General features: G+C 33.9%; 1 protein-coding gene across 3 annotated transcripts in view; it reads left to right on the top strand.

The window, feature by feature from the left end:
* Window positions 1-13,414, top strand: part of BANK1 (B cell scaffold protein with ankyrin repeats 1) — a 306,079-nt gene that overhangs the window by 86,358 nt on the left and 206,307 nt on the right. For all 3 annotated transcript variants that reach the window (XM_055342479.1, XM_055342480.1, XM_055342481.1), the window contains one exon: window positions 12,781-12,935. In XM_055342479.1, the coding sequence (XP_055198454.1) occupies window positions 12,781-12,935 (155 nt within the window). The remainder of the gene's footprint in view (window positions 1-12,780; window positions 12,936-13,414) is intronic.

Here is a 13,414-nt window from a genome sequence, read left to right as displayed (position 1 = left end):
AGCAGCAATGTCCACAGTAGCCAAACTGTGGAAGGAGCCTCGGTTCCCATCGAAAGATGAATGGATAAAGAAGATGTGGTTTATGTATACAATGGAATATTACTCAGCCATTAGAAACGACCAATACCCACCATTTGCTTCAACGTGGATGGAACTGGAGGGTATTATGCTGAGTGAAATAAGTCAATCGGAGAAGGACAGTGTATGTTCTCATTCATTTGGGGAATATGAATAATAGTGAAAGGGAATAGAAGGGAAGGGAGAAGAAATGTGTGGGAAATATCAGAAAGGGAGACAGAACATAAAGACTCCTAACTCTGGGAAATGAACTAGGGGTGGTGGAGGGGGAGGAGGGCGGGGGGTGGGGGTGAATGGGTGACGGGCACTGAGGGGGACACTTGACGGGATGAGCACTGGGTGTTATTCTGTATGTTGGTAATTGAACACCAATAAAAATTAATTTATTAATTTATTATTTATTAATTTTTAGCTCAGTGCTTCATATATCCAGATATAGGAGATAATGTTGATAGAATGATGATATTGAAACTGCCTTAGCAACTCTCAGAAAACATAACAATGAAAATGTAGTGGCTCAGCGGTTTAGCGCCTGCCTTTGCCCCAGGGCGTGATCCCGGAGACCAAGGATCGAGTCCCACGTCGGGCTCCCTGCACGGAGTCTGCTTCTCCCTCTGCTGTGTCTCTGCCTCTCTCTCTGTCTGTCTCTCATGAATAAATAAATAAAACTTAAAAAAAAAAAGGAAAAGTGGCAAATAGTGCTTTCTAAGCTATGGTGATTTTCTCTAGCTTTGTTCAGTTCCTATTTTTAGAGTTATACCTACTGAATCACAGATGTACCTTTTTCAGACAGTCAGGCATAGAATGTAATAGATAAATTAACTGGCCTTGAGATTCAAGCCACTACTACCCGCCCCCCCAACACAGACACACACACAGCTGGTAATAAAAGGTAGGCATGGATTTATTCAATCATTAAATCAGGAAACAATTACTTATAGCACCTAGTCCGTGAAAGGCCCTTTTGTATGTACTGGAGACATTGAGGTGAAGGAAAAAAGCTAATTGCCTTATCTCAAAAGCTTGACTTCTAGATGGATGGACAAGAGACAAGGAAACATGAATACATGATATCATTTCAGTTAATGGTTTATGCTATGATAATGTAATGAAAAGGTCTCATACTCAGGTATTAATTGTTACTGCACATTGCTTCTCAAACTTCAGTGTGCATTCAGATCAATGGGGATCCTTTTAAGAAGCATATTCTGTTTTAGCAGGTCCAGGGCAGCAGGCTAGGAGTTTGCATTTTCTAACAGGCCACTGGTCTGAAGACCACACTCTGAGTTGCAAGGTATAGTATCATTTCTGTGCACCAAGTTTGACTAAGAGGTCAGTAGGAAACAGCCCCTTAAAGGAAGAGTGGGTAGTGGCTGGTGGATTAGGAAAAGGGAAGGGAAAGGATAGGAAAAAGGAGAAAATATAACAAACAAAATGGGATGGAAATGCAGGTAAAAATGGAACATACAGGCCACCAAAGAAACCATCTCCTTACATATGCTTTGCCTCAGAACTATCCTTGCATGTTGTGAACTAAAATTAAAAAGCTAAAGTGTCTAGAGTCAAAGACTCAAGTATAAATGTACATTCATGCTAACGTTTGAGAGAATTTGAGCTAGTAGTTTGTGAAATTAGAGTGCCAAGAAAGAAATGGACATTTAAAACAAAGTAGATTTATCTTCTTATTGGAAACCAACATTTGCTTGGCTACATTAAGTATATTTATTTTTTATGTATTTGGTAGTAAGGTGTTTTATTATTATCTTATTATTTTTGTTCTGAAGGTAGCATTGAATGAAATATTTCTTATGTTCATTATAATGGGCAACATACAACAAAGATTGTTTAAGAATGAGGGGTGCCGGGGATCCCTGGGTGGCTCAGCAGTTTGGCACCTGCCTTCGGCCCAGGGCGTGGTCCCGGAGGCCTGGGATTGAGTCCCGCATCAGGCTCCCTGCATGGAGCCTGCTTCTCCCTCTGCCTGTGTCTCTGTTTCTCTCTCTCTCTCTCTCTCTCTCTCTCTGTATCTCTCATGAATAAATAAATAAAATCTTAAAAAAAAAAAAAGAATGAGGGGTGCCTGGGTGGCCCAGTTGGTTAAGCCTCTGCCTTCAGCTCAGGTCATGGTCCTAGGATCCTGGGATCTAGCTCAGCGTGAAGTCTACTTCTCTCTCTCCTTCCATCCCTCCTGCTCAGTTTCTCTCACTCACTCTCTCTCAATTAAAAATAAATCTTTTTTTTTAAAAAAAAGGTTGTTTAAGAATGCTAGTGACTAGACCAAGATGTTGGCAAATATTACATCTCTTTTTACAGTACATTTATTTTTTTAATCTCTTGGGAAAATTATGTGTTTACTTACTTGAATAGTGGACAGTATTGTATTCTTGGTTATGAACATTAAAACTCCAGAGAGGCATGCTAGGTTTTGTACTTCTTTAGGCACACTTAATAAAATCAGCAGTATTGTGATTATAGAATCATTTACCAAGATTATAAATTTGACAAAAACAATGATGTTCAGTTATTGAAATTACAGGAAATATTATAGGTTTTTCTAAATAATAGTTGGATTATAAATTGAGAAAGATTGATTTAAAATATTTTGAGAATATAAAATGTTTGTATTTATTTTGCTACAAGAAATCAGAAAAAAGAGAAGGAAACTAAAACTGAGTGTCTGTTTAAGGCCTAACACATCATACATATTATTAAATGTAGTGAAAACAGTCCAACAAGAAAGGTACTATTTATCCTGTTAAGTAATTAAGGACACTGAAGAGTACATATAACCTTTCCCAAGGTTACATGAGAGGACAGAGGCTTTTATTAGCAGTAGGTATATTTCTCCTAGATTAATTTTTGTTATTGTCATTGTTTCCAAATCATTTGTGATGAAAAAATGAAACTTTGATTTTGTCAGTTAACTATTTTCAGGTTTGAAGAGTCTTTGGGCATTGAGGAATAGCCATTTTTTTCAAATCAACATAACAAAAGCAATTCAAATATGATAGAAATAAAAGATTCCACTTTTTTCAGTCTTTGCCTAGGTTTATTGATTATCTGGAAACCTGTCCTCTTGCCAAATGAGGATTTAATCAATAGACAAATAAATATAAACAAAATTTTTAAAATTTAAGCTAAAAATTATCTGATTTGAAAAAGGATTGTTAAAGGGTGTCTGTTTTGAAAAGCATATGGCAAGCTTTAAAAATTACATATAGGGGCACTGAGTGGCTCAGTCAGCTAAGTATCCAACTCTTGGTTTTGGCTCAGGTCATGATCTCAGGATTCTGGGATGGAGTCCCATGGTTGGACTCTGTACTCAGCAGGGAATCTACGTGATATTCTCTCTCCCACTCCCTATGCCCCTCCACTCCTCTTTTCTCCTCTTTGTGAATTAATAAATAATAACCTTTTTAAGAAACTTACATATATATATATATATATATATATACCTATTTTTGTGACAATTCATAAAGGAAAATTTATTTTCTAGAGCTTTACTATTTAACAAAGTTTTACTAAGTTTACAGTGCATTTTTTATGGTTATTGAGAAAAATAAAATTATCTTGCTTAAGGTATCTGTGATTATTTTTGCCTAATATTAAATTTGTTTTATTTTATTTTAAAAGATATTATTTATTTATTTATGAGAGACCCAGAGAGAGAGAGAGGCAGAGATATAGGCAGAGAGAGAAGGAGGCTCCATGCAGGGAGCCCAATGTGGGACTCAATCCTGGGACTCCAGGTTCATGCCCTGGGCAGAGAACCACTGAGCCACTCAGAAGTCTCATTAAATTCATTTTATTATTTATTTATTTATATTTATTTATTTATTTATTTATTTATTTATTTATTTATTTATTTATTTTTAAAGATTTTATTTATTTATTCATGAGAGACACAGAGGGAGAGAGGCAGAGATACAACACAGTCAAAGGAGGAAGCAGGCTTCACGCAGGGAGCCCGATGTGGGACTCTATCCCAGGTCTCCAGGATCAGGCCCTGTGCTGAAGGAGGCGCTAAACTGCTGAGCCACCCAGGCTGCCCTAAATTCATTTTAAAAGAGGAGATTCATCTTTATTCTAGATATATCCTTTAGAATTGCTTAGATCATTTTAATATAGAGATGATTAGCGAAAAGCTGATTCATTTCACATACTAAGTACACAGCAGTGCTTCCTACCCTTTTTTTGTCATGACCTATAAAGTAAATAAGCTTTTCTGTTGTTTCATTTACATGTCTAGAGGAGGGGTAAAGAAACGTGCTCGGTCTAAAATCTTGATCAGTTTATTTTATTCATCAATTATTCTTGATCATTCAAATCATTCAATTACTTGAGGAATGTATATTGTTCAATCTGTAAAACAAATACATTTTCATTTTAGAAAACCAAACTATATATTATGTATATTAGATATTATTAATATTATTAGTAATATATATAATGAAATTACCCATAACCCTACCAGTCAGAAATAACTGCTCTTGATATTAATGGAATACACACACACATATATATATCTCCAATGTATTCTTATGCATTCAGGAATAAGTCTTGAATCCCTACCACATAGTTGTGTATATGTATACTTTCTTTTAAAGACTTTATTATTTTTTTAGAACATTTCTATGTTTACATCAAAACTGAGAGGGAGATAGAGATTTCCCGTATACTCCCTGCACCCCACCCCTACAAGATGCATAGCTACCACTATTATCAACATCACTCACCAGAATGATATGGTTTTTACCATTTAAGGATGGATCTACATTGACACATAGTTACCTAAAGTTCATAGTTTACTTTTGGGTATAGACTTGGCATTGTATCATCTAGGTGTTTGGACAAATATATAATAACACCTACCTTTCACTATGATGGCATACAGAGTATTTTCACTGTCCAAAAAATCTTATGTGTTTCGCCTATTCATGACCCCACCTACCCCAGGCCCTGGCGACTCCTGATCTTTTTACTATCTGTATAGTTTTGCTTTTTCCAGAATGTCATGCAGTTGGTATAATTCCAGAATGTATAATTTGGTATAATTATACCATGCAGTTGGTATAATTTCCAGAATGTCATGCAGTTGGTATAATAATATGTAGTCTTTTCAAACTGGCTTCATTCACTCAGTAATATGCATTAATGTTCTTCCATGTCTTTTCATTGCTTGATCATTTAATTTCAGCTCTAAATAATATTTCTTTGTCTGGATGTACCACAGTTTATCTGTTCATCTACTGAAGGACATCTCGATCGCTCCCAAGTTTTGGCGATTATGAATAAAGCTGTGCTATAAACATCCAGTGCAGGTTTTTATGTTCACATAAGGTTTCAAAGAAAATATATAATATAAATAAAATACTTTCAAAGAAAGCAGATTTGGTAAATGCCAGGGAGCATGATGGCTGAATTACATGGTAAGATTATGTTTAATGTTGTCAGAAACCACCAAATTATTTTCAAAAATGGCTTACCGTCAATGTGTGAGAGTTTATGTTTCTCCAAAGTCTCACTAACATTTGATATGTCAGTGTTCAGATTTTGGCTGTTCTAATGAATAGATGTGTACTGTTAATTGTGTGTTTTTTAAATTTTGCATTTAACTGATGACATGTGATGTGCAGCATCTTTTCATATGCCTGATTGCCACCTGTACATCTTCTTTGGTGAGGTTAAAGCTGTTAAAGTTTTTGGCTGATCTTTTAATGTATTTGGTAATTTTCTTATTGTTGAGTTTAAAAGTTTTGTTGTATATTTTGCAGAACAGTCCTTTATTAGATATGTCTTTTGCAAATATTTTCTCCCAGTGCATCCCTTATCTTCAAATTCTCTATATACTATCTTTTGCAGAGTTTTTTTTTCCTTTTTAATGAAGTCCAGCTTATGGATAATTTATTTAATGGATCATGTCTTTTGTGTTGTATCTGAAAAGGCATCACCATACTTAAAGTCACCTAAGTTTTCTCCTATGTTATCTAGGATTTTTATAGTTTTGCATTATACATTTAGGTCTGTGATCCATTATGAGTTAGTTTTTGTGAAGGTTGTAATGTCTGTACGTAGATGTATTTTTTTTTTTTGCCTGTAGATTTCCAATTATTCCACCACCACTTTTTTTTTCCAGCACCACTTTTTAAAGAGACTGCTATTGCTCCATTGCATTGCCTTTGCTCATTAGTCAAAGATTCATTGATTGTTTTTATGTGACTCTGTTTCTCAGCTGAGCTCTCTATTTTGTTTTAGTCATCTATTTGCCTGTTCTTTTGCCAAGACCACACTATCTTCATTTCTGTAGCTTTATAGTAAGTGTTGATGTTGGATAGTGTCAGTCTTCCAACTTTGTTCTTTGATATTGAGTTGGCTATCATGGGTCCTTTGCTCTCCATGTAAACTTTAGTATCAGTTTGCCCATATCTGATTCTGATTGGGATGGTATTGAATCTATAGACTAAATTGGAAAAAAAATGACATCTTGACAATATTGGGTCTTTCTATCCATAAACATAGTGTATCTCTCCATTTTTTTAGTTCTTATTTGATTTTGTTCATCAGTTTTGTAGTTTTCATCATTTAGCTAGCTCTTGTACATATTTTGTTAAATTTATACCCAGGTATTTCATTTTGAGGGTGCTAATGTAAATGACATTGATTTTTTTTAAAATTTCATTTGTTAGTATATAGAAAAACAATTACCTTTTTTTGCATATGAACCACATATCTTACAACATTGTATAATTGCTTATTAGTTCCAGGAATTTGTCAGTGCTTTTGGATTTACAGCATAGACAATCAAATTTCTCCCAATAAAGACAATTTTATGTCTTCCTTCCTAATCTGTTTTTTTTTTCAATTTCATTGATTTCTACTCTAATTCTCCTCTAATTTGTTTTTTTTCTTCTGCTTTCCTTGTATTTAATTTGATTTTCATTTTTTAGTTTCAAAAGACAGAAACTTGAATTTTATTTTAGATCTTCTCTTCTAATATATGCACTCAATACTGTAAATTTTCTTCTGAACACCACTTTCCCTGCATTTCACACATTTTGGTAAGTTGTACTTTCATTTTCATTCTAATTAAAAATATTTTTGTAATTTCTTTTGAGATTTATTTTTTGACCCATGTATTATTTAGAAGTGTGTTTAATCTCCACATATCTGGGGATTTTCCAGTTATCTTTCTGTTATTTATTTCTAGTTTAATCATTGTAGTCTGAGAGCAGACACTGTATATGCCTTATTTCTTTTAAATTTGTCAAAATGTGTCTCATGGCCCAGAATGTGGTCTGTCTTGGTGAATGTTTCTTGTAAAATATTTTTCCTGAGAAAAATATGCATTCTGCTGTTGTTGGATGAATTAGGATATAGGTATTAATTATATGCAGTTTATTGGTGGTGTTATTGAGTTCAGTTATATCCTTACTGATTTTCTGCCTGTTGGATCTATTTCTGAGACAAAAGTATTGAATTCTATAACCATGATAGTGGATTCATCTGTTTCTACTTGCAGTTCTATCAGTTTTTGCCTCAAACCATTTGATGCTCTGTTGTTAGGCCCATGCACATTAAGAATTAAGCCTTCTTGGAGAATTGACTCCTTTATCATTATATCATGTCTTTTTTATCCCTGATAACTTTCCTTACTTTGAAGTCTGCTCTGTCTGAGACTAATATAGCTATTTCTCCTTTCCTTTCCTTTGATTAGTATTAATATTGTATTTTTTCTCTATCCATTTACTTTTAATCATTATATATCTTTATATTTAAAGTGTATTTCTTGTATACAACATAGAGTTGGGTCTCATTTTCTGATCTACTCTGACAATCTCTGTCTTTTTTATTGGTGCATTTAAACCATTGGTATTCAAAGTGATTACTGATATAGTTGGATTTATACCTACCATAATCATTACTGGTATTTTTTTTCCCTTGTTCTATGCCTTTACTCATATTTTGTCTTCCATTCTTCATCTGTCTTTTGTGATTTTAACTGAGCATTTTATATGATTCCATTTCTTCTCCTTTCTTAGTATATCAATCGGTTTTTTTCAGTTTTTTAGTGGTTTTCATAGAGTTTACTATCTACATTTATAGCTAATTCAAGTACACTTTCAAATTACACTATACACTTCAAAGATAGTATCATTACCTTATAATAACATAATAATCCTAATTCTTCCCTTCCATCCTTTGTATCATTGCTGTCATTCGTTTCATTTGTACACATAAACATATATTCAAATACACCATTGCTATTGTTATTTTGGACAAATTGTCGTCTGTTAAATCAATTACAAATAAGAAAAATAAATGTTTTTATTTTACTTTTTTAATGCAGAGCAGAGATTCTGACCTATATTATTTCCTTCTTTTTTAAAAAATTTATTTATTCATGAGAGACATAGAGAGAGAGAGAGACAGAGAGAGAGAGAGAGAGAGAGAGAGAGAGAGAGGCAGAGACACAGGCAGAGGGAGAAGCAGGCTCCATGCAGGGAGCCTGACGTGGGACTTGATCTGGGGTCTCCAGGATCATGCCTTGGGCCGAAGTGGTGCTAAACCACTGAGCCACCCGGGTTGCCCTATTTCCTTCTTTCTAAAAAACTTCTTTTAACTTTTCTTGCAGGCAGGTCTTCTAACAACAAAATATCCCAATATTTGATTATCCAAGAAAGTCTTTATTTCTCTTTCACCTTTAAAAAATAATTTCAGAGCATGCAGAATTTTGTGTTTGTTGTTTCTCTTACACTTTAAAGATATCACTCTACTTTCTTCTTACACATGGTTTCTAAGGAGAAGTGAAATATCATTCTTGTTTTTGTTTTTCTATAGGCAAGTGTTTTTTTTTCTCTAAGTTCCTTTAGGATTTTTTTTAAATCTTTGATTTTCTGCAGTTTAAAGATGATATCCTTTTTTAGAATTTTTCTATTTCGTGTTCTCTGAGCTGCCTAGATCCATGATTTGATATCTGACATTAATTTGGAGAAACTCTCAGTTATTATTCTTTGAAATATTTCTTCTGTTCCTTTTTTTCTCTTCTACTTCTGGTTTTCCCATTACATGTATGTCACACCTTTGTAATTGTCCCACAGTCCTTGGGTATTCTGTTCTATTTTTTGTTTTTGATTTTGGTGATTCTTTTAATTTATTTTTTTCCTGCTTACTTTTCAGTTTTCAAAGATTTTATTGATGTATTCTCTAGTTCAGAGATTCTTTCCTCAGTCATGTCCAGTCTACTCATAAACCCATCAAAGGCATTCTTCATTTCTGTAAGTGTTTTTAATCTCTAGCATTTCTTTTTGGTTCTTTTGTAGGAGCTCCATTACTCTGCTTATATTGCCCATCTGTCATGCATGGTATCTACTTTATACATTAGAGCTCTTAGCATATTAATCAGAGTTGTTTTAAATTCCCAGTCTGATAATTCCAACATCCTTGCCATATCTGGTTCTAATGCTTACTCTGTCTTGTCAAATTTTGTTTTTTGCTTTTTGATATGCCTTCTAATTTTTCTCAATAAACATAATGCACTAGGTAATAAAAGGAACTGTAAATAGGCCTTTGGTAATGTGGTAATGAGTTATGGGGTTGGGGAAGCTTTCTAGAGAGAGCCCTGTGATTAGGTCTCAGTCATTTAATGAACCTATACCTCTGGACATGAACTTCACAAGAGTTCCCTAGGTTTTTTTCTCCCCTTATGTGGAACAAGATGGCTACAGTGGGCTATTGTTGATTACTTCTCTTCCCCCACTTTGACTCTTGACAATACCCCAGTAGGTTAAGCTGTCACTAACCAGTATGCCCTGAAGACAAACCTTTCTTAGAACAGAGTGTTCTGGAGTATTTCAAAATGGTTTCTTTCTCCCTCTGTCTGCCAGAGCAAGAGGGGAATTTTCTCCAGTATTTTGTGTGGGAATCTAGTCAAGCTCCTGGAGGTAAATTTCAAAATAATGTGGAACCCCTCCTTTGGCTGGTTTCTCCTGCAGTTCTTAATGCTCAAATTTGCCTACATGGAGCATCCAGCAATTCCTCAATTATAATTGAGGTTTCCCTACCCTGTCACAGGTTCCTGGCATGTTTTTCACTCCTGACTCTTTATAAGTTGAGACTCCCTGTTATTTTCCTGTCTCTCCAATTTGGGGACAGCAATTTGTGTTATGTACACCCCTTTCTTAAGGATCAAAGAAAAGTTGTTGATTTTTCAGTCTATTCAGCTTTTTGTTAGAAGTGGTGATTTCCAAAGTTCCTAATATGTGGAACCTGAAACCAGAAGTCTTATACTTTTTATTTTACTAAATAAAATGGAACCTACTAAATTGATAATTTTGTAACTTGAATTTTTTCAATTATAAACTTGTTCTTTAATGGTAAACACTTTGATGGAGTTTTTATTGGTGAAAGTATCTTTTTCATAGTGCATGTTTTTATCTAGTCCTTTATTGCTTAGACTGCTTCCAATTTTCTGCATTATAAACAGTACTTCTGTGAACATTCATGAAAATAAATCTTTGTGTATAGTCATGATTATGTCCTTAGGGTAAATAAAATAGCTCTTCTTAACCTAATGCCACAGAAGAATTAGCAGAAAACATCTAGATACTGCTATAGTAGAATAAGTTCCACGTCCTTCTACAGTGATTAAATAAAATTAGTTTCCTTGTTCTTTCATCAATTCACAAAATGATGGAGCCAGTTCTCACAATCTCTCATTGTTTGGTGCTTGCATGTGCATGTGTGTGTGTGAAGGGGGGCGGAGGGGGGGCAGAGAGAGAGAGACAGAGAGAGACAGAGAGAGAAAATGAAACTGCTTTTGAAAGTAGTTTAAATTGTTAGAGAAATAAAGGCTATTTTTCATTTCATTTTATAGAAGAATAGTAGTTGGAAGAATCTGGAAATCCCAGGTATTTTTGTGCTTTTATTCTGCAACTTTTATAAGACAGAAGAAAAAAAATACCCACTGTCCTTAGATGTGGCATGGAGATAACTCTTCTCCAGGGGGCATCTTTTTTGTTATTCAGCTTTACTGATAGAATTACCTATATGAAACTGGTAACTTCACTTTATTTTTTAAGATAAAATAGCAAAATTCTAGCTGCTTCCATCTATATTGCCTTTGACTCTTCTTGCTTTTCATCCTGTCAGTGTCCTTTTGTAACACACTAGGAACACACTTATACTTGAACCATTTGGATTTTTTTGATAGCCAATGAAGGAAAAGCACACCATAGAGAACCATGGGCCATCTCAGTAAAAGTATTAGAAAAGACTTACTATAGGATTTAGGCTTATTGTTAAGGGATTTGAGGGAGTTTTTAAGAAAGCAGGGCTTTGCTATAGTTTGCTTGCTTCCAAAAAGCAGTTGTAATTTTATGATCTGGTTTATTAATGACTTTTATCCAAAATAGGGTGACAAGCTATCCCACAGTGCTTCAGACTGAGGGGTTCTTGGGACACAACATGTTCCCTGCCCAAACCAGGAAAATCCCTGGCAAACTGAGGGGTAGGTTACTCTATCTAGAGGGCAAACAAAATGAAAAGAGGCTAAGGCTGAAATTGGTAAAGTAGTAGTAGCTACTGACAGGAGCTAGGATTTGGGATGTTTGGTTATTTTTGAGATTTTGGCAATGTTCATATTTTTGCGTGGATTCAGACATGACTATAAAGTAGTCTCATCTCTGACTTGATCCATTATGGTAATACAGTGGCCATGCCTGATGTTGCTTTTACTAGGAGAACACCAGGCCAGCTACCAGTAACACCAAGATTTTTACACAGAGTCAGGACAGTTTGTAGCTGTCAGGGGCTATTTTCCTTTTTTCCAGTTCTCTTCTTTGTGGATTTGAGGGATACTTTTGGAGTTGACCTAAGAGTTTACTGTGTGATCTAGTTGTTAGACTTGGTTTCAGCCACATTAGTCTGTACCCTAATGAGATGCTTCAAGCTTTGAAACATTGAGTTATGAAACAATTATCCATCACCCTTAATACAACTTTTTTTCTTCAATAGATAAAAATATTTTAACCATTGAGACCAAATGTTAAATTACTAAATGTTAAAACAAAAATAAATCAAATATTCTTTCCCCTTGAGATTCAAAATTCACATTAGCATATTTCACTGCTCTTAGTAATACTGCCATAAAGAATCCTATGTTATTTGATATAGAACAAACATATTTTCACAGAACATATTAACATTTGGATGAATATTAATATCTCACTATTAAACCAGTGTTGTATATAAATACTAGTTTATTTAGCAATGTTTCCCAGTTGTGCTATTTGTTTTTAAAATTTAGAAATATATTTAAAGAGTAAATAAGTATTTTGGTTTAAAATAAAATAAATTTTCTTAATGGTGGTAGTTGAAAAGAGATAGTTTCATCTTTTTCAGGTTTGTTAATTTAATATTAAGAAAAATCTTAAATGGTAGTTGGATTTTTTGGGAGAGAAATTTTAAACTATTAAATGAATATATGTAGTTGATGTAGTTTAGTCACTAAGGTCTTAATACAAGTTAAATTGTGAAGCATTATATTAATTATTAACATCCAGCTATCTTAAACTCAGTTTGATCGTCTCATATTTTAATTAAATTAATTGTTTATCAATTAGTCTTTATAACAATATTGGAAACAATATGATCTTAGCTATGTTATAATCATGATATAGTTCACATTCACAAACTTTTCTCTAGGTTCTGAGGACTACCTTCAGGTAAATATTCCAACAGACCTAGGAGTGGAATGTTCCAAGGAAATAAGTAAGAGAAAGGAAATTGAAGAATTATCAATAGCATCAAGAGGCACCATACCACTGGCAGTGGTGCTTCCTGCTGAAATTCCATGTGAGGTCAGTAAGATACCTTGTTATTTAAGTGGCTGTCTCTATTGTTTTCATAAATATTGCTTTTCACTAGAATGTAAGCTCTAACATAGCTGGGCCTTTTGTTTACTTTCTTCATGACTCTGTCCTCAGAATCCAGAACAATACCTGGCAACTAGTAGGCATTTGATTAACATTTGTTGAATAATTTAATATTGGAGAATATATGAAAGCTTAATTTTATCAGGTATTATTTGACATGTTGCCAAAAGATATATAGTTGCTATACATTATATATATATAACATATATATAATGTGTATATATATATATATATATAAAGTTACTATAAAAAAGTTCGATTCATATTAACCAGATCAAGGATTTTATTTTTATAAATGGAAACATTCCTGAGTAGAATTTGAAAATATGTATATTCTGGATCACCAATTTTTCAATTCTTAAACAGGTAGTAAAGGCCTACATTATTAAGTGGAAATATGAGCT

This window comes from Nyctereutes procyonoides, unplaced genomic scaffold (genome assembly GCF_905146905.1).
Source record: "Nyctereutes procyonoides isolate TBG_1078 unplaced genomic scaffold, NYPRO_anot_genome, whole genome shotgun sequence".
Taxonomy (NCBI): domain Eukaryota; kingdom Metazoa; phylum Chordata; class Mammalia; order Carnivora; family Canidae; genus Nyctereutes; species Nyctereutes procyonoides.
The sequence above is the reverse complement of the archived record's forward strand: the minus strand, read 5'-3'. Positions and strand labels throughout refer to the sequence as shown.